The following is a 21543-nucleotide window of genomic DNA, read 5'->3' on the forward strand; positions in this document are numbered from 1 at the left end:
ATCTCTGACAGTTTTACTGGAGTGTGACTATAGAGGTTGGGTGACCTTGGATCTGGAGTGGAGATTCTTGTGAAAATTAAATGTTAACTTTATGTGCGATTGATATGATAGGAATAGAGGTCATGATACAGAGTTTTTATGGTAGGGCCTTAGATCAGGTAACCAAAAAATATCAGAAATACTCTATAGGTCAGGCAGCACAAGTGGAGTGCAAAATTAAACCCCTGTTTCAGTTGAAGACCTGCGTGGTTAGTGGAGCTGCTGCCTGCAGTTCCCAGATACCCAGGTTCAGTCTTGACCTGTGTGCAGTTTGTAGGTTTTCCCTGTGACTAGGGGATATTCTGATTTCCTTCATTGACCCAAAGAAGTGTGGACAGGTTGATTAATTGGCTCACTGTGTATTTCTCTATTGTATAGGTCAGAAGTAGATTCTGGAGGGAGTGAATAGGAAATTAAATAGACTCCATAAGACCATAAGGGGATTTGCCTGGTGGCCGCTGATGGAGTAACAGCTCTCTGCTGGTGCTCCTAACTTACTTACTTTTGTCTCCAACCTTTTGAAATACTACTGTTGGGACGGGTTATTATATTACTATGACTACCAAAGCTGCTTTGGAAGCTATTCAAAAGCTTACTGAGGAGTTTCAACAGTTCAGAAAAGAAGCGTTGGCCTGTCTTTAAAGAGAGTGAGTCCTCGCAAGGTAGAAGGTCCAAATGGAGTACCTGGTAAGACTCTGAAAACCTGTGCCAACGAACTAGCGGAGTATTCAAGAACATTTTGAACTTCTCACTGCTATGGGCAGAAGTTCCCACTTGCTTCAAAAAGGCAACAATTATACCAGTGCCTAAGAAGAATAATGTGGGCTGCCTTAATGACTATCGCCCAGTAGCATTCACATCGATTGTAATGAAATGCTTTGAGAGGTTGGTTATGACTAGACTGAACTCCTGCCTCAGCAAGGACCTCGATCCATTGCAATTTGCCTATCACCACAATAGGTCAACGGCAGACGCAATCTCAATGGCTCTCCACATGGCTTTAGACTACCTGGACAACACAAACACCCACGTCAAGATGCTGTTCATCGACTATAGCTCAGCATTTAATATCATCATTCCCACAATCCTGATTGAGAAGTTGCAGAACCTGGGCCTCCGTACCTCTGCAATTGGATCCTCAACTTCCTAACCAGAAGACTACAGTCTGTGCAGATTGGTGATAACATATCCACCTTGCTGACGATCAACACTGGTGCACCTCAGGGGTGTGTGCTTAGCCCACTGCTCTACTCTCTATATGCACATGACTGTGTGGCTAGGCATAGCTCAAATACCATCTACAAATTTGCTGACGATACAACCATTGTTGGTAGAATCTCAGATGGTGACAAGAGTGGGTACAGGACTGAGGTATGCCAACTAATGGAATGGTGCCGCAGCAACGACCTGACACACAACGTCAGTAAGACGAAAGAACTGATTGTGGACTTCAGGAAGGGTAAGACGAAGGAACACATACCAATCCTCATAGAGGGAACAGATGTGGAGAGAGCAAGCAGCTTCGAGTTCCTGGTGTCAAGATCTGTGAGGATGGAGTTCAACCCAGAAAAATGTTCATTTTGGTAGGTCAAATATGACCACAGAATATAGTATTAATGGTAAGACTCCTGACAGTGTGGAGGATCAGAGGGATCTTGGGGTCCGAGTCCATAGGACACTCAAAGCTGCTGCGCAGATTGACTCTGTGGTTAAAAAAGCATACGGTGCCTTGCCCTTCATCAATCGTGGGATTGAGTTTAGGAGCCAAGAGGTAATGTTGCAGCTATATAGGACCCTGGTCATACCCCACTTGGAGTACTGTGCTCATTTCTGGTCGCCTCACTACAGGAAGGATGTGGAAACTATAGAAAGGGTGCAGAGGAGATTTACAAGGATGTTGCCCGGATTGGGGAGCAAGCATTATGAGAATAGGTGGAGTGAACTCAGCTTTTTCTCCTTGGAGCGACAGAGGATGAGGGGTGACCTGATAGAGGTGTATAAGATGATGAGAGGCATTGATCATGTGGATGGACAGAGGCTTTTTCCCAGGACTGAAATGACTAGCACGAGAGGGCAGTTTTAAGGTGCTTGGAAGTAGGTACAGAAGGAGATGTCAGGGGTAAGTTTTTTTTAAAACAAAGAGTGGTGTGTGCGTGGAATGAGCTGCCGGCAACTCTGGTGGAGGTGGATACGACAGGGTCTTTTAAGAGACTCCTGGACAGGTACATGGAGCTCAGAAAAATAGAGGGCTATGGGTAACCCTAGGTAATTTCTAAGGTAAAGACATGTTTGGCACAGCCTTGTGGGCCAAAGGGCCTGTATTGTGCTGTAGGCTTTCTATGGTCCCAACATATCAATGTAGTTACAAAGAAGGCAAGACAGCAGCTATACTTTACTAGGAGTTTGAAGAGGTTTGGCATGTCAACAAATACACGCAAAAACTTCTATAGTTGTACCATGGAGAGCATTCTGACAGGCTGCATCGCTGGAGGGGCTACTGCACAGAACAGAAAAGGCTGCAGAAGGTTGTTAATCTAGTCAACTCCTACAGAGTACCCAGGACATCTTTAGGCAGCGGTGTCTCAGAAAGGCAGTGTCCATTATTAAGGACGTCCAGTACCCAGGGCATGCCCTTTTCTCACTGTTACCATCAAGTAGGAGGTACAGAAGCCTGAAGGCACACACTCAGCGATTCAGGAACAGCTTCTTCCCCTCTGCCATCCGATTTCTAAATGGACATTGACGCTTTGGACACTACCTCTCTTTTTTAAAAAAATATACTGTATTTCTGTTTTTGCACGTTTTTTAAAAATCTATTCAATATACTTAATTGATTTATTTGTTTGTTTTTTATGTTTTATTTTATTTTTTATTATTATTATTTTCTCTCTGCTAGATTATGTATTGCGTTGAACTTCTGCTGCTAAGTTAACAAATTTCACGTCACATGCCAGTGATAATAAACCTGATTCTGATTCTGATATTTCTAGATACTTCACTGAAGGATCGTTCCCCAAGCTTGCTCCTCTCCCCATGTGCTCTTGCCTTCCCTTTCTTGTTGAATTGTTAATTGTACTGCACCCCCTAAATATCCTGCTGACAAAGAGAAACTACTTGCAATAGATACAATCACCATACATACTACCATCACGAGACTTCAGACTCAACCCTACCCACCTTAAATCAGTTTGTCAAGTGTCATACAAGAGAAAATAAAACACTGGATCTTTTGTATGCAAATGTTAAAGATGCATACAGCTCTACAACTCTCCCCTTGGAAGATCAGATCACAACCTGGTTCACCTCATTCTCTTGTACAAGCCCAAAGTACAGCTAGCTACCTCTAAGAGAGTAAAGAAATTGTCTCCAGAGGCCATCGAGGCCTTGAAGGGCTGCTTTGCGATTACTGACTGGAATGTGTTTTGTGAACCACATGGGGAGGACATAAATGGACTTACTGATTGCATCACTAGCTACATCAACTTCTGTGTGAACACTGTAATGCCATCAAGGACCAGTGATCTAAAGGCTCTTCTCAACCACAAAAAGAGATTTTTGGTGAGGAGATGGGGGAATTAAAACATGTGCAGAGGGAGCTAAAGAAGATCAAGAGGTCCAAAGAGCACTATAGGACACAGCTGGAGAACAAGCTTGGGCAGAGTAGCACATGGGAGGTGTGGAGAGGCATGGAGAACATCACTGGCTTCAATCAGCCTGGCTGTGGAGACTCAGAACGCAGCCGCAAATAGGCTAATGAGTCAAACTAATTCTGCAATAGGTTTGACAATTGCCCTCGTAGTCACATCCGCCTCAGCACAGCAATCCAGGCACAGGGGCACCCAATGCTCTCTCAGCACCAATGTCTCCCCTCCTCCCCCTTCCAATTCAATACCTCGATGAAGAACACAAGCTACCACTGTCTACATCCTTTCCTTGCCCTGTATCTACCATCTACAACTCCACATCCCAACTGCTATCGTTCCGATCTTCATCTTCACCTTCCCCAGCCCCAACTCTCTAGTCATCATGGATTCACCTTCACTGCTGAGCAGGTGAGAAGGGCTCTGGGAAAACTCCCAGCACGGCATGGCTAAGCATTGGGACCAGAAGGTGTGAACCCCAAGGTCCTGAAGGAGTGTGCTGAGCAGCTGTGTGGAGTTCTCCAGTGCATTTTTAATCTGAGACTCAGCCTGGAAAGGGTCCCAGCAGCTTGGAAAACATGTGTGGTCTCAGTCCCCAAGAAGGGCCAACCAGAAGTCTTGGATAACAACCACTCAGTGGCTCTGACCTCACACATCATAAAGACCCCAGAGAGGCTGGTCATGACTCACCTCCGACACCTGATCAGATCAACACTCAATCTCCTGCAGTTTGCCTATCAGGAGCGCAATGGAGTCAACGATGCTGTCATCTACCTACCGAACAGAGCTGACTCCCATTTGGATAAGCAGGGTAGCATTGTGAGGATCATCTTTTTTGATTTCTCAAGTGTCTTCAATACCATACAGCTCTCATTGCTGGGGGAAAAGCTGGGGGAATGAAGGTTGGCACTTCCATTGTAACCTGGATTATGGACTACTTGACTGGCAGACCACTTTGTGCGGTTTCAGAGCGGTGTGTCAGACATGGCTACACGTAGCATGGGGCCCCACAGGGGACTGTATTGGCTCCCTTCTTGTTTATCCTGTATACCTCGGACTTTAGATATAATACCGAGTCATGTCATTTGCAGAAATTCTCTGATGCCTCAGCAATAGTTGGGTGTATAAAGGGAGGACAGGAGAATGAATACAGGGTCCTGCTGGAGGACTTTGTCAAATGGTGCAAGCTGAATCATCCGCAGCTCAACATCAGTCAGACAAAGGAGATGGTGATGGACTTTAGGAAGACTAAGCCTGCATTGCTCCCTGTTACTACTGACAGTGAGGACATGGATCTGGTGAGGACCAACAAGTACCTGGGGGTGCACCTGGATGACAGACTTGAGTAGAGCACTGACACAGAGACTGTGTACAAGGGCCAGAGTCGCCTCTACTTCCTGAAGAAAATGAGTTCCTTTAGAGTATGCAGGCCTCTCCTTCACATTTTTTACCAGTCTGTTGTCGCCAGTACAGTCTTCCATGCAGTGGTGTGCTGGGGCACTGGCATCAACATAGGTGATGCCAACAGGCTCAATAAATTGATTAGAAAGACTGGCTCTGTTATAGGAGTCGAACTGGACACTCTGGAGGCTGTGGTAGAACAAAGGACTCTACGGAAAATCCTGGCAATTCTGGACAATGTTTCTCACGCTCTGCATGCCACCTTGGCTGAACAGAGGAGCACTTTTAGTAATAGACTAAGGCAACTCTCTAAAGAGCATTATATGAGGACATTCTTACCCTCATCTATTAAGCTCTAAAATAAGTCAACCTATAGCCAGGGAAGTGATAACCCCTTCCTGTTAGACTGCTTATGGCAACTTACTTTTTATTCTTTCTATTTCTCTTCTAATATTTATATCTACTTGCAATGCTACTGTGATATAATAATTTCCTTTGGGATCAATAAAGTATCTTTCGTTAAACTGAGTATTACAATGCTGATCATACTGCTTATCAGACAACTTTTCTATGAGAAAGGATTCACTTCCAAATAGTATCTAAAAGCAAACAGTTTTAACAAGGCCAAAAGATCAGAAATCTAACTGTAATTACATGTTGTTATCACTAAAGTTCTATTTAATGACACTTACTTCTCATTGACTTTAAAAGTACTCTTCTCTTCACCTCTGGCAAAAGGTCCATGTGCTGCTTCTTTTATGTAGCTGAAGAGCATCTCACAATCCACAGTCACTTCATCCTTCTCCAGCAGTTTAAGGATTGAGGCATGAAGCCTGAAGTACACCTGAACATCACCAGATGGTTACATGCACAGATAACCACTAAAATTCCCCCCAGTTAACGTAACGATTCCCAGTAGTAATAATAATAATAATAATAATAATAATTCGGGTTTCTTGTGAATTACTTCATTTAATCGCTTCTCTATTTCTCGGGATGTAAACATTGGGAATAGTAAGAACATTCATGCATTTATTTCGCCGTCGACATCACTTAATAAAGGGACAGCCATTTTACGATAGGTCTTCTGGCCAGCAGTGAGGGATGTATGCAGTGACCTGCTAATTCATGCTGGCTGCAATGCCTGCATGTTTTCCACTGGAATGTTTGTCCATGTACACCAGCTTATCACAGGGACTAATTCTCTGCTGAATTTGAAAACATATCATACTGATATATGTTGTTTAAAAAAAGAAAGCAAGATTATTTTATTGAATATTAGTAAATGGGCAACACATTGAAAATATTCAGACTACTCCTCAAATACTCCCTAAAGAAATGTGGTACATGCAGGCTATTCGAGTTGGATCTAAACTTTTCAGTGAATTAGAGGGGAGGAGCCCGTGCGGCCACTCCAAAATGATATCGTATTTGTTAAATAGGGACCATGCACAATCCTGATTTGATGGAAACAGGCGTGAGAAGCACGGAGGAACATCTGGAGAAACTTCTGAAATGCCCACTTTGCTGCCGCTGCTACTGCGCGATCGAGAATCTCCAGAGGGGAAGGCCCCAAATCTTTGGCTTTGCCTACTGCCTGTTGCCGGGGCTGGGGTTGAAGCGCTTGGCAGAGATGGTGCTTGGTGTCAGAGGGCTGCTCGGAAGCTCAAAGTTTTCGGATGGACTCAAGAGTCGGCTTTGGTCGGGTGCTGCATCGGCAAGTTTGCGGCACTGGAAGTTCATGGCAGGGACAGTTTTTTTTCTTCCTTCTACCGTCTGCGTGAGATGATGGGACTTTCGGGAGACTTTGAGACTTTCTTTTTTACCATGCCCATGGTCTGTTCTTTATCAAGTTATGGTATTGTTGCACTGTTGTAACTATATGTTATAATTATGTGGCTTTTGTCAATTTTTTAGTCTTGATTTGTCTTGTGTTTCGGTGATATCATACTGGAGAAACATTGTATCATTTCTTAATGCATGCATTACTAAATAACAATAAAAGAGGACCACGTGTCTTCATAATCTAATCTAATCTAAATGCAACAGAGTAGAACTCTGGTTCCTGGTCGTAAGGCCCACATAGAAATTGAATTTTTTTTAAATTTTCATTGGCTTTTAATCTTTTATAAAGAGAGATGATTGCAATATGGCAACTGAACACCACACACAACAATTTTTACTCCAAACTTGGAACTAATTAATTAATTGGGCACCACAGTAAGGTAGATACTGTTACAGCTCAGGTTAGAGTTCAGAGTTAAATCTGGAAGGAGTCTGTACGTCCACCCTGTGGAATGCATGGGTTTTCTTCAGGTGCTCCAGTTTCCTCCCACAATCTAAAGACGCAGGCTAACTGATCATTGTAAATTGTCCTGCAATCGGAGGTTGCTGGGCAGAGTAGCTCGAAGGGCCATAAGGGTATATTCCTTGCTGGCTCTTAAATAAAATAAATAATTCCAGTGTGGTTTTCTTTCACAAAGTAGCTTTACTGAAGCAGTTAAAGCTTTCAATAATAAAAATGGTCACTAAATAGCACTTAAAAATACCTTAATCCTGAGAAAGTAGAGTGAAGCAAAAAAAAAACGAGGTAATGATATAGGACTAAAACTGCAGAAGCAGAATCAGCTTTAATATCTCTGGCATTTGCCACAAAATTTGTTGTTTTGCGGCAGGTCCATTGCAATACATAATGATTAAAAAAATATATACACATACATACACACATCACATACAGTCATAGAAAACTGCACAGAAACAGACCCTCAGCCTATCTGAAACATTTAAACTGCAGCCAGAACACAGCCCTCCATATCCCTCCCATCCCATCCACGTACCTATCCAAACTTCTCTTAAAATCAAATTCATGTTCACTACTTGCATCGGCAGCTTGTTCACACTCTCAGCATCCTCTGAGTGAAGTTGTTTCCCCTCATACTTTGACTCGAGAGATTCTGGCAGTTTTGGCAGTTGATCTGTGCAATCAAGTCATCAAGATTTGAAGAGCTCAGACTCAGCAGAAAGCAGCTGATTGGGCAGTTGAGGTCAGGTGACCAAGCATTTTGAAAAGCTCAAACAGATAAATAGAGGGGTAGCTCAAGCGGAGCGGCCTCTGGGAAATGGCCAGTGAGTGTGTAGGTGGGCAAGTGAAGGAGTGGAGCTTTGAGGCTTTGACTCGAGAGGTTTCGACAAGAAGAGGCAGAGGACAAGCTTGCTCACAGTTAGTCTTTACAATGTTTCCTGAGACGGTGATGTGCCTCTCACGTGAGATGTGGCAGTCTTGGGGGAACGCCCCTCTCCCGCAGAGTCACATCTGCCAGAAGTGCATACGGCTGGGCGATCTGGAAGACTATGTAAGGAATCTGGAGCAGCAGCTGGATGACCTTCGACTCATAAGGGAGAATGAGGCAGTCATATATGAGAGCTACAGGGAGGTAGTCATACCTAGGCTGTTGAAAGCAGGTTGTTGGGTGACAGTCAGAGGGGGGAAAGCAAAGGTGAGCAGACAGGTAGTGCAGAGCACCCCTGTAGCCATTCCCTTGAATAATAAGTTTACCGTCCTGGATACTGTTGGCGGGGATGACCGACCAGGTGTGCAGGGCCTCCGGCACTGAGTCTGACCCTGTGGTGCAGAAAGGTGGGACGGAGAAGAGAAGAGCTGTCGTCATTGGAGACTCTATAGTCAGGGGAGCAGACAGGAGATTTTGTGGACTTGAGAAGGACACCCTCATGGTTTGTTGCTTCCCGGGTACCAGGGACTGGGATGTCTCTGACCGGGTGCACGACATCCTGGTACGAGAGGGAAAGCAACCAGAAGTCGTGATACATGTTGGTACCAACGACATAGGCTGGAAGAGGGATGAGGTCTTGAAGTGTGAGTTTCAGGAACTAGGCAGAAGGCTGAAGAACAGGACCTCAAGGGTGGCATTCTCAGGATTGCTGCCAGTGCTACATGACAGTGATGGTAAGAATTGGAGGAGATGGCAGTTGAATGCATGGCTGAGGAGTTGGTGCAGGGAGCAGGGTTTTAGATTTTTGGATCATTGGGATCTCTTCTGGGGAAGGTGGGACCTGTACAGATTGGATGGGTTGCACCTGAACCCGAGGGGCAGAAACATCCTTGCAGGTAGGTTTGCTAGCATGGTTCGGGAGGGTTTAAACTAATTTACAAGGGGGATGGGACCCGAAGCGATAGAGCAGTGAAAGAAGTGCACTCATTCGTAAGGCCAGTGATGTTGTGGGGATGGAACTGGACTCTCTGACAGTGGTGTCTGAAAAGAGGATGCTGTCTAAGTTGCATGCCATCTTGGACAATGTCTCCCATCCACTACATAATGTACTGGGTGGGCACAGGAGTACATTCAGCCAGAGACTCATCCCACCGAGATGTAGCACTGAGCGTCATAGGAAGTCATTCCTGCCTGTGGCCATCAAACTTTACAACTCCTCCCTTGGAGGGTCAGACACCCTGAGCCAATAGGCTGGTCCTGGACTTACTTCCTGGCATAATTTACATATTACTATTTAACTATTTATGGTTTTACTACTATTTACTATTTATAGTACAACTGTAACGAAAACCAATTTTCCCCGGGATCAATAAAGTATGACTATGACATCATCCAGGTACACCAGTACTTCAAGCAAGTTCATGTCCCTAACAGTCTTCTCCAAGGCACATTAGAAAGTAGCTGATGTTCCTGATATGCTCTGGGGCATTCTTTCAAACTAAAAGAATCCAAGTGGACATATGAATACCATTTTTCCTTTGTCAGCTTCACTCATGGGTACCAGATAATACCCACTCCTTAGGTCCAGCACACTGAAGCATTTTGCTCCACTCAGACAGGCCAGCACATCCTCGATCCGCAGAACAGTATATTGGTCGGGGACCGTACATCAGTTCAGTGTCCAATATTCAACACACATTGTACCTACCCATTCTTCTTCCTCACCACCACTACTGGTGATACATAAGGACTCCATGACTCGGTGATAATCCCAGCTTCCTTCGTTTCAGCAAATGCTGAACATCCCCCATCTCTGCTGGTGTTGATTGCCGAAACATTCCTCTGAAAGGGATGTCGTTTGTCATTCAGATCTTGTGGCAACCCACATCAAATTTGTTAGCAGAAAAGATCTTCAAATTTTAACATCTTCTCTGTCAGTCTCCTTTTCCAACTGCCAGGTACCGGGGAGTCAAAGCTGAAAGACTTGGCTGTTAATTTTCCTAATCCAGAAGATTGTCTCCTTCCTGGTTTTCTCATAGGAAAGCTAGACATTTCAGTCACTGGAAAAAGATTTGTCATCAGCATCCCACATCTAAGGGTGACCTCTACCTGAGGTGTTCCTGACAATCGCTGCCATCCTGAGGGAAGAAAATGTGAGGTAGTGTTCATGGGTTCATTGTCCATTCAGAAATCTGATGGTGGAGGGGAAGAAGCTTTCCCTGAAATGTTGAGTGTGTGTCTTCAGACTCCAGCATCTCCTCCTTGAAGGTGAAAATGAGAGGAGGGCACATCCTAAGTGACAGGATGTCCTTAATGATGCATGTCTCCTTTCTGAGGCAAAGGTGTCCTCGATGCTGGGGAGGTTAGTGCCCGTGACAGAGTTGGCTGAGTTTACAACTTTCTGCAGCTTTTTCCAATTCTGTGCAGTGGCCCTGCCATACCAGATGATGATGTAACTAATCAGAATGCTTTCCACGGTAAATCTGCAGAAATTTGCAAGCGTATTTGGTGACATACCAATTCTCCTCAAACTCCTAACGAAAGTAGACACTATCGTACCTTCTTTGTAATTGTATCAATATGTGCAGCCCAGGATAGATTTTCAGAGATGATGACACCCTGGAATTTAAAACTGTTCACCCTTTCCACTTTTGATCTCTCGATGAGGACTGGTGTGCATTCCCTTGACTTCCCCCTCCCGATGTCCACATTAATTCTTTCGTCTTAATTAACGCTGACTGTAAGGTTGATGCAACACCACTCAGCCAGATAATCTACCTCACTCCTGAACACCACTCTGTCATCTTTTGAAATTCTGACAACACTAGTTGTGTCATCAGCAAATTTGTAGATGGCATTTGAGCTGTGCCTAGCCACACAATCCTGGGTCTAGAGAAAGTAGAGCAGTGGGCTAGGCAAACATTAAATCACCATTGATTAATGATATGACAACAAATGAAAGAGATTTCTTGTCACCTAATGCTCAATTGTAACACAGATCTCTAATATCTTACAGCTATGCTGACATGGAAAGAAATGGAAATAAACTGATCCTATTATTGATAGCAAACAAATATTCATTTGTTAATTCTGCAGTTAAACTTTCTATCTAGCTATATTTCCTGAAAGCTCCAGAATATGTGAACACTGAAATAATAGTTGTGAAATCATACAATAAACGCCAGCACTGCAATCCTGGAGGTCTTGGTTTGATTGTCATTTGATTCAGTACCTCTAGAGCTTCCATTGCTAGATCTGGTGGATTGTGGTAATGGATTTTCCGTGGGTAATGAGCTGCATCCTCGTGTAGGTTACGTGCTGCCTGGACAAAAGAAAGCATGACAGAGTAGTAAAAAAGATATATTTACAGAACAACTTAAATTAAATAGCTATGTTCAATTTCTTAAAAAGCAATGAAGCCTGCTTGAAAATGCAATCTTAGTTGTAATGTGGGAAAATTTGGCATTCAATTAGCACACACACATTCCATATACAGCAATGAAGAAGTGATATGAGAATCTGTCTGGGTGATGCTAACTGAATGACAGCTTTCATCAGGACACCGAGAGATGACACCAGCACCAGCACCAACACCAGCATGAAATAAGATATTTGTAATCATCAGTAACTTTAAATTCCTTGGCGTTATCCTATCAGAAGATCTGACCTGGGACCAGACATAAGCACAGAAAGAAGGCACAACAGCACTTCTACTTTCTTAAAAGTTTGTGCAGATTCAGTATGTCATCTAAAACTTCTACTGATGCACAACATCCTGACTGATTACATTACGGCCTGGTAAGGAAACACCAATGCCCAAGAATGGAAAAGCCTACAAAAGATGGTGGATTGTGTTGACTGCTATACTGAAGCAGTGAAAGTGCAAATGTGGAGTCCATGGAGGGGACAAAGGTTTCTGCATTGTGTTGAAATGGGCAGTTGATGTTTCAAGACCCTACATCTGGAGCTAAATTTCACAAAGCAACTTGAAAGAAAGATTGGTGCCAGAGTGGTGCTGCCCGTAGAACTGCTGCCTTGCAACTCCAACAGCCCCACTTCAATTCTGACCTCTAGTAACGCTCTATGTGGAGCTTGCACAGTTTCACTATGATCCGTGGATTTCCCCTGGGTCTTCAATATCCTCTCACATCCTAAAAAAAGGTGCAGATCTTCGGGCAATTGGCCACTTTAAACTGGTCTGGGTGTGTAAGTGAATGGTAGAATCTGGAGCAAGCTGATGGGAACGTGGGAAGGATAAAATAGGATGAGTATAAATGGGTGTTGAGTAGCTAGTACAAGCTTGGTGGTCGAAAGGGCCTAGGCTTGTTCCTGTGTTGTATCATTCTTTGATCTTTAAGATCAATGACAAAAGAATCCCAAAGATTAGGATCACAGCAACTAAAAGTAGGCCACTGAGAATTATACAATTAAAATCAGGAGTATACAAAAATCAAGAGTTGAATTAGCTCAGAAGATAAGCAAGCTAAAAAGAAAATCATGGATCAAAAGAATTTACAGTGATCAGGTGATTCAAGCACAGGCAAAATAAGCAATGGACATGCAGCACATTTGGAACTTGGCCAGCAAAGCTCAAATGTATTATAGGTCCTAATAGATATCAGATGAACAGTGAGATAAATCTGAAGCAAAGAAATGATCCAGCAAGGGGTTTATGAAGTAGTGCTGAGTGCACAATCCACAAATGGAACCCAATTGCTGTGCCTTTGTGATATGGAACATGGAGATACACAAAACAGAATAAGCAGACTCGGTTTAATTGAAGCTTTGGAAAAATATATTCTGGAAGTAACAATAACAAAAGGAAAAGCATCACTATTACCAGAAAATGATAAACATTCAAGCTCCACTGACAGGTTACTGAAGTCCAGCAACAGAGCAGACAACAATTCTGGTGGCATCTGTTACCTGAAAGCAGCAGAGTGCCAGCAGGCTCCCCTTATAAAACATTAAACAGGAGGTTAACAGGACCTTAGATCCTCTACATGCATAAAACAGATGGAGAGTTCAAAAGAGAACCTTCTGAATAAGACAATAAAGTTAATTGAGAGACAGGTATTAGATTAGATAAACCTTGGCAAAGATGCTCTAAATGCCCCTTTTTCTATCATGCAATTTCAGCATTCTTACATGGCAAGGCAAAGCTCACAAAAGATACAAACCTTGTTCTGGAAGTGACATGGAGCAGTGAGGATTTGCACTAAAATGTCACGGGGACTGGGCAGGGAGAAACTAGGTCATGGAAGTCAATGTCAGGCCCTTCCACTTCTTCACTCTTACTGCTCTACAACCAACATCACACCAAGAGAGAAGATTTTCTACATCTCACTGGAGGATTAGACTAGCCCCTGCTCCGTAATTTTTAAATATACCAGATTGTTAAGAAAGGCATTAAGAAGAATACAGTAAACACCAGCAACAGTCATGTATCTATTCTGAATTATTTAGGTATAGTGAGACAAGGATGTCAAAGATACAAAAAAAAATTGACTGGCACTGAAGGTCAATGCTGACCTGCTTGTAATGTTCCAAGTATTCTTTTGGTGGCAGTTTCTGTTTTTCTGCTATTTTACCCAACATGTAGTGAATGAGCCACTCCTCCTCATCGCCATCACCTTCACAGTGTGTTGCTGAGAGGAAACATTGCTTGGCTGTCTCAAGCATGCTGTCTCTTCTTTCTTCCATCTGCAGTACACAACAAAGACAGTGACGGTCACAAATAAAACACTAGGTTGCTCAATGGCCACTCAGAATGTTGTTGGGACCAATGGCAGTAGACCACTGATCTGCTCTATCGTCATATCCAGCCTATGTAGGCAATCACAAGGAACATATGCTAGTGGCTCTACTTTCTTAGAAGGATTCTTAGACACATCACCAAACCTCCAACAAATTTCTAAAGATGTTCTGTTGAAAGCATCCTAAATAGTTCCATCATTATCTGATATAGCAATTTGAATATGCAGGACCACAAGAAGCAGCAGAGTGTGGTGAACTCAGCCCAATACATCCCTCCCCGCCAACTGTAGAATCTACATGAAGCACTGCCTCAAGGAGGCAACATCTATCAAACATCTAGCAAGGGTCATGCCATCTTTTCAGTTACCATCAAGCAGAAGCCTGAAGTCCCATACAAGCAGGTTCCAGAGCAGCCAAACCCCTTGAACCACTGGGCACAACCCTAATCACTAACACGAGGAATTCTGCAGATGCTGGAAATTCAAGCAACACACATCAAAGTTGCTGGTGAACGCAGCAGGCCAGCCAGCATCTCTAGGAAGAGGTACAGTCGACGTTTCGGGCCGAGACCCTTCGTCAGGACTAACTGAAGGAAGAGCTAATAAGAGATTTGACAGTGGGAGATCCAAAATGATAGGAGAAGACAGGAGGGGGAGGGATGGAGCCAAGAGCTGGATAGGTGATTGGCAAAAGGAATATGAGAGGATCATGGGACAGCAGGCCGAGGGAGAAAGAAAAGGGGGAAGGGGGGGAAACCCAGAGGATGGGCAAGGGGTATAGTGAGAGGGACGGAGGGAGAAAAAGGAGAGAGAGAAAGAATGTGTGTATATAAATAAATAACGGATGGGGTACGGGGGCGAGGTGGGGCATTCCCCAGACAGTCCTTCCAGGTGAGGCGACACTTCACCTGTGAGTCGGCTGGGGTGATATACTGCGTCCAGTGCTCCCGATGTGGCCTTCTATATATTGGTGAGAACCGACACAGACTGGGAGATCGTTTTGCTGAACACCTACGCTCTGTCCGCCAGAGAAAGCAGGATCTCCCAGTGGCCACACATTTTAATTCCACATCCCATTCCCATTCTGATATGTCTATCCATGGCCTCCTCTACTGTAAAGATGAAGCCACACTCAGGTTGGAGAACAACACCTTATATTCCATCTGGGTAGCCTCCAACCTGGTGGCATGAACATTGACTTCTCTAACTTCCGCTAATGCCCCACCTTCCCCTCGTACCCCATCCGTTATTTATTTATATACACACATTCATTCTTTCTCTCTCTCTCCTTTTTCTCTCTCTGTCCCTCTGACTATACCCCTTGCCCATCCTCTGGGTTTCCTACCCCCTCCCCGTTTTCCTTCTCCCTGGGCCTCCTGCCCATGATCCTCTCATATCCCTTTTGCCAATCACCTGTCCAGCTCTTGGCTCCATCCCTCCCCCTCCTGTCTTCTCCTATCATTTTGGATCTCCCACTTTCAAATCTCTTACTAGCTCTTCCTTCAGTTAGTCCTGACGAAGAGCCTCGGCCCGAAACGCCGACTGCACCTCTTCCTAGAGATGCTGCCTGGCCTGCTGCATTGACCAGCAACTTTGATGTGTGTTACCCTAATCACTACCTCAGTATAGCAACACTAGGCCCATTTTTCACTACAAAGGACTTTGATTGCAGACACGAAGTCAAAGTCTCACTTCTAAACCCAAATTCTCCATGTTGCTGCAGGGAATGTCTGCTGAATATAGTAAGAATAGAAGTTTAAACCATGGTATTTCCACAGAGTCAAGCCATCCAAAGAAAAAGGAAGGTGGGCTGATAATGGCAATCATCACACTGATGGTAGTGGAATGGCAGAAGGAAATAACCTGATCCAGCTGTTGGAAGCATCATACTTAATATTCTTTTTTCCAAACATTCAACATTCTTAAATGTGCATGCCATACAATTCCATTCTATTTTTGTTTTTCTAATGCAGGTGCACATGACAACTTCTTCTACAAACAGCAGTCTTTATGTGAAGATACTATGCTTTGAATAGTGGCTACTCCCGATAAAACCGAGAATCATGATTAACTTATAAATTGCTTTCTCAATTTTCTCAGTTGACAGTTGAGAACAGGATTCTTTATTTAATGTTATCCCTCCTCATTCTTCCCACTAAATGAATCACTTCATTTCGTAACATTAAACTTCATGTCCCATCCCCATTCCACCAATCTGTTCATATCCAACTGCAATCTACCACTACCCTGTTTGCAGTTTACAATGCTGCCAACTTTGGTGTTATCTACAAATTTGGAAATTGTGGCTTTATTTTATTTCGAGAAACAACACAGAATAGGCGCTTTCAGATCTTCAAGCTGCACTGCCCAGCACACTCTGACAACCACTACCTCACCATAACCTAATCACGGGACAATTTACGATGACCAATTAACCTTCCCTGGTACATCTTTGGACAGTGAGAGAAAATCTGGGGAAAACTCAGACTCCTCACAGAGGATGCCAAGATTGAACTCCAAACTCCGACGCCCCGAGCTACTACACTACCATGTCTCCCCAGATTGTATCACTTGTAGCCATACACTCAGTGGCCACGTTATTATGCAAATATCTAATCAGCCAATCGTGTGGCAGCAACTCAATGTGTAAAAGCATGCAGACAGTCAATAGATTCAGTTATTGTTTAGATTAAACATTAGAACATAGAATATAGAATAGTACAGCAAAGTACAGGCCCTTCGGCCCACAATGTTGTGCTGACCCTCAAACCCTGGCTCCCATATAAGCCCCCACCTTAAATTCCTCCATATACCTGTCTAGTAGTCTCTTAAACTTCACCAGTGTATCTGCCTCCACCACTGACTCAGGCAGTGCATTCCACGCACCAACCACTCTCTGAGTAAAAAACCTTGTTCTAATATCCCCCTTGAACTTCCCACCCCTTACCTTAAAGCCATGTCCTCTTGTATTGAGTAGTGGTGCCTGGGGAAGAGGCGCTGGCTGTCCACTCTATCTATTCCTCTTATTATCTTGTACACCTCTATCATGTCTCCTCTCATTCTCCTTCTCTCCAGAGAATAAAACCCTAGCACCCTTAATCTCTGATCATAATGCATACTCTCTAAACCAGGCAGCATCCTGGTAAATCTCCTCTGTACCATTTCCAATGCTTCCACAACCTTCAAATAATGAGGTGACCAGAACTGGACACAGTACTCCAAGTGTGGCCTAACCAGAGTTTTATAGAACTGCATCATTACATCGCGACTCTTAAACTCTATCTTATGAAAGCTAACACCCCATAAGCTTTCTTAACTACCCCATCCACCTGTGAGGCAACTTTCAGGGATCTGTGGACATGTACCCCGAGATCCCTCTGCTCCTCCACACTACCAAGTATCCTGCCATTTACTTTGTACTGTGCCTTGGAGTTTGTCCTTCCAAAGTGTACCACCTCACACTTCTCCAGGTTGAACTCCATCTGCCACTTCTCAGCCCACTTCTGCATCCTATCAATGTCTCCCTGCAATCTTTGACAATCCTCTACACTATCTACAACACCACCAACCTTTGTGTCGTCTGCAAACTTGCCAACCCACCCTCTACCCCCACATCCAGGTCGTTAATAAAAATCACGAAAAGTAGAGGACCCAGAACAGATCCTTGTGGGACACCACTAGTCACAATCCTCCAATCTAAATGTACTCCCTCCACCACCACCCTCTGCCTTCTGCAGGCAAGCCAATTCTGAATCCACCTGGCCAAACTTCCCTGGATCCCATGCCTTCTAACTTTCTGAATAAGCCTACTGTGTGGAACCTTGTCAAATGCCTTACTAAAATCCATATAGATCACATCCACTGCACTACCTTCATCGGTATGCCTGGTCACCTCCTCAAAGAACTCTATTAGGCTTGTTAGACACGATCTGCCCTTCACGATCTTTTCCAACAGCTTTCCCACCACAAACGTAAGGCTCACTGGTCTATAATCACCCGGACTATCCCTACTACCTTTTTTGAACAAGGGGACAAAATTCGCCTCCCTCCAATCCTCCGGTACCATTCCCATGGACAACAAGGACATAAAGATCCTAGCCAGAGGCTCAGCAATCTCTTCTCCCGCCTCGTGGAGCAGCCTGGGGAATATTCTGTCAGGCCCCGGGGACTTATCTGTCCTAATGTATTTTAACAACTCCAACACCTCCTCTCCCTTAATATCAACATGCTCCAGAACATCAACCTCACTCATATTGTCCTCACCATCATCAAGTACCCTCTCATTGGTGAATACCGAAGGGAAGTATTCATTAAGGACCTCGCTCACTTCCACAGCCTCCAGGCACATCTTTCCACCTTTATCTCTAATCGGTCCTACCTTCACTCCTGTCATCCTTTTGTTCTTCACATAATTGAAGAATGCCTTGGGGTTTTCCTTTACCTTACTCGCCAAGGCCTTCTCATGCCCCCTTCTTGCTCTTCTCAGCCCCTTCTTAAGCTCCTTTCTTGCTTCCCTATATTCCTCAATAGACCCACCTGATCCTTGCTTCCTAAACCTCATGTATGCCGCCTTCTTCCACCTGACTAGATTTTCCACTTCACTTGTCACCCATGGTTCCTTCACCCCCTACCATTCTTTATCTTCCTCACTGGGACAAATTTATCCCTAACATCCCGCAAGAGATCTCTAAACATCGACCACATGTCCATAGTACATTTCCCTGCAAAAACATCATCCCAATTCACACCCGCAAGTTCTAGCCTTATAGCCTCATAATTTGCCTTTCCCCAATTAAAAATTTTCCTGCCCTCTCTGATTCTATCCTTTTCCATGATAATGCTAAAGGCCAGGGAGCAGTGGTCACTGTCCCCCAGATGCTCACCCACTGAGAGATCTGTGACCTGACCCGGTTCATTACCTAGTACTAGATCTAGTATGGCATTCCCCCTGGTCGGCCTGTCCACATATTGTGACAGGAATCCGTCCTGGACACACTTAACAAACTCTGCCCCATCTATACCCTTGGAACTAATCAGGTGCCAATCAATATTAGGGAAGCTAAAGTCACCCATGATAACAACCCTGTTATTTTTGCACCTTTCCAAAATCTGCCTCCCAATCTGCTCCTCTGTATCTCTACTGCTACCAGGGGGCCTATAGAATACCCCCAATAGAGTAACTGCTCCCTTCCTGTTCCTGACTTCCACCCATATTGACTCAAAAGAGGATCCTGCTACATTACCCACCCTTTCTGTAGCTGTAATAGTATCCCTGACCAGTAATGCCACCCCTCCTCCCCTTTTTCCGCCCTCTCTATCCCTTTTAAAGCACTGAAATCCAGGAATATTGAGAATCCATTCCTGCCCTGGTGCCAGCCAAGTCTCTGTAATGGCCACTACCTCATAATTCCATGTATGTATCCAAGCTCTCAGTTCATCACCTTTGTTCCTGATGCTTCTTGCATTGAGGTACACATATTTCAGCCCTTCTACCTTACTGTCTTTACACCGTTTATTCTGCTTCTCTTTCCTCAAAGCCTCTCTGGATGTTAGATCTGGCTTTACTCCATGCACTTCTTTCACTGCTCTATCGCTCTGGGTCCCATCCCCCTCGCAAATTAGCTTAAACCTTCCCGAACCATGCCAGCAAATCTACCTGCAAGGATATTGCTCCCCCTCGAGTTCAGGTGCAACCCATCCAATCTGTACAGGTCCCACCTTCCCCAGAAGAGATCCCAATGCTTTAAAAATCTAAAACCCTGCTCCTTGCACCAACTCCTCAGCCACGCATTCAACTGCCATCTCCTCCAGTTCTTACCATCACTGTCACGTAGCACTGGCAGCAATCCTGAGAACGCCACCCTTGAGGTCCTGTTCTTCAGTCTTCTGCCTAGTTCCCGAAACTCACACTTCAAGACCTCATCCCTCTTCCTGCCTATGTCGTTGGTCCCAACATGTATCACGTCTTCTGGTTGCTTTCCCTCTCGTACCAGGATGTCATGCACCCGGTCAGAGACATCCCGGACCCTGGCACCCAGGAAGCAACAAACCATGCTGGCGTCCACAAAATCTCCTGTCTGCTCCCCTGACTATAGAGTCTCCAATGGACGACAGCTCTCTTCTTCTCTGTCCCACCCTTCTGAACAACGGGTCAGACTCAGTGCCGGAGGCCCTGTCACCATGGCTCACACCTGGTCGGTCTTCCCCGCCAACAGTACCCAGGACGGTAAACTTATTATTCAGGGGAATGGCTACAGGGGTGCTCTGCACTATCTGTCTGCTCACCTTTTAGAATGGGGAAGAACAGTGATCTAAGTGACCTTGACCCATGCAAAGATAGTTGGTGCCAGATAAGATGGTTTGAGCATCTCAGAAACTGATGAACACCTGGGATTTTCATGCACAACATTCTCTAGCGTTTGCAGAGAATGGTGCAAAAACAAAAATTCAGTGAGCAGCAGTTCTGTGAGTGAAAATACCTTGTTAATGAAAAAGGTCTAATGAGAATGGTCAGACTGGTTCAAGCTGACAAGAAGGCGGTAGTACTCAAATAATCACGTGTTACAACTGTGGTGTGCAGAAGAGCATCTCCGAACAAACAATACGTTGAGCCTTGAAGTGGCTGGGCTACAGCAGCGGAAGAGCACACTAATTTGCATTCCTGTACCTAATAAAGGACCGCTGAGTGTACGTCTAGGTCAAAATTATATAGCTTGAAAAGAGTAATGGCCCCAATGCCAATCCCTGGGCAGCACAAGTTTAAAAGATACCCTTGTGGTACCCAGACACTCTTGTGGTCTGTACCTTGGTCAAACTTGTACCAACACCACCAATATTCTCTTATGCCTTCTGGAAGTCCACTTAAATGCCAAATACATTAGCCTCATCAACTCCATCCACTACATCAAACAATTCAATCAGCATAGTAAAACATGATCTACCACGATCTGTGCTGGTTTGCCTTAATTAATAATTTCCCTCCAGGTAGCTATTAATCTTGTCTCTCATTGACGTTTCTGAACACTTAAGCTAACTGGCCAATAGTTGTTGGACTTATCCTTACATTAGTATTCAACAAGGGAGTAACATTCGAAGCTCCAGTCTTCTATCACTGCTCGCATATCCAAACAGGACTGGAAGAGAGCTCTCAACTTCCTCTCATATATCCCTCAGAATTCTAACATGCATCCCATCTGGTCCTGCTAGCTCAGCCATTTTAAGTTTAGCCGACTTTTCTAACATCTTCATGTTATTAATTTTAACAGAGTGTTTTAACTAGGTCCTCCTTCACCACTACTTTGGAAGGCAGATGCAAAGTATTCATTTTGTAATTTAACCTTGCCTTCAGCATCCACGTGCAAGTTCCTATTTTTGCCCTTTGTAATCCCATAAAATCAGGAACTCACAGCAGTAAGATACACCTTTACCTGAACAAAGTATTGTGCCAAAAAATAATGTGGTGTCCAGTGATTCAAA

General features: G+C 44.3%; 1 protein-coding gene across 3 annotated transcripts in view; it reads right to left on the minus strand.

Annotated features, from left to right (window-relative positions):
• The window catches only part of cabin1 (calcineurin binding protein 1), a 667425-nt gene that overhangs the window by 450761 nt on the left and 195121 nt on the right, over positions 1-21543 (minus strand). For all 3 annotated transcript variants that reach the window (XM_072243543.1, XM_072243541.1, XM_072243544.1), the window contains exons 23-25: positions 13844-14014; positions 11544-11633; positions 5774-5925 (exon numbers count right to left, since the gene is read on the minus strand). In XM_072243543.1, the coding sequence (XP_072099644.1) occupies positions 5774-5925; positions 11544-11633; positions 13844-14014 (413 nt within the window). The remainder of the gene's footprint in view (positions 1-5773; positions 5926-11543; positions 11634-13843; positions 14015-21543) is intronic.

This window comes from Mobula birostris, chromosome 25 (genome assembly GCF_030028105.1).
Source record: "Mobula birostris isolate sMobBir1 chromosome 25, sMobBir1.hap1, whole genome shotgun sequence".
Classification (NCBI taxonomy): Eukaryota; Metazoa; Chordata; class Chondrichthyes; order Myliobatiformes; family Myliobatidae; genus Mobula; species Mobula birostris.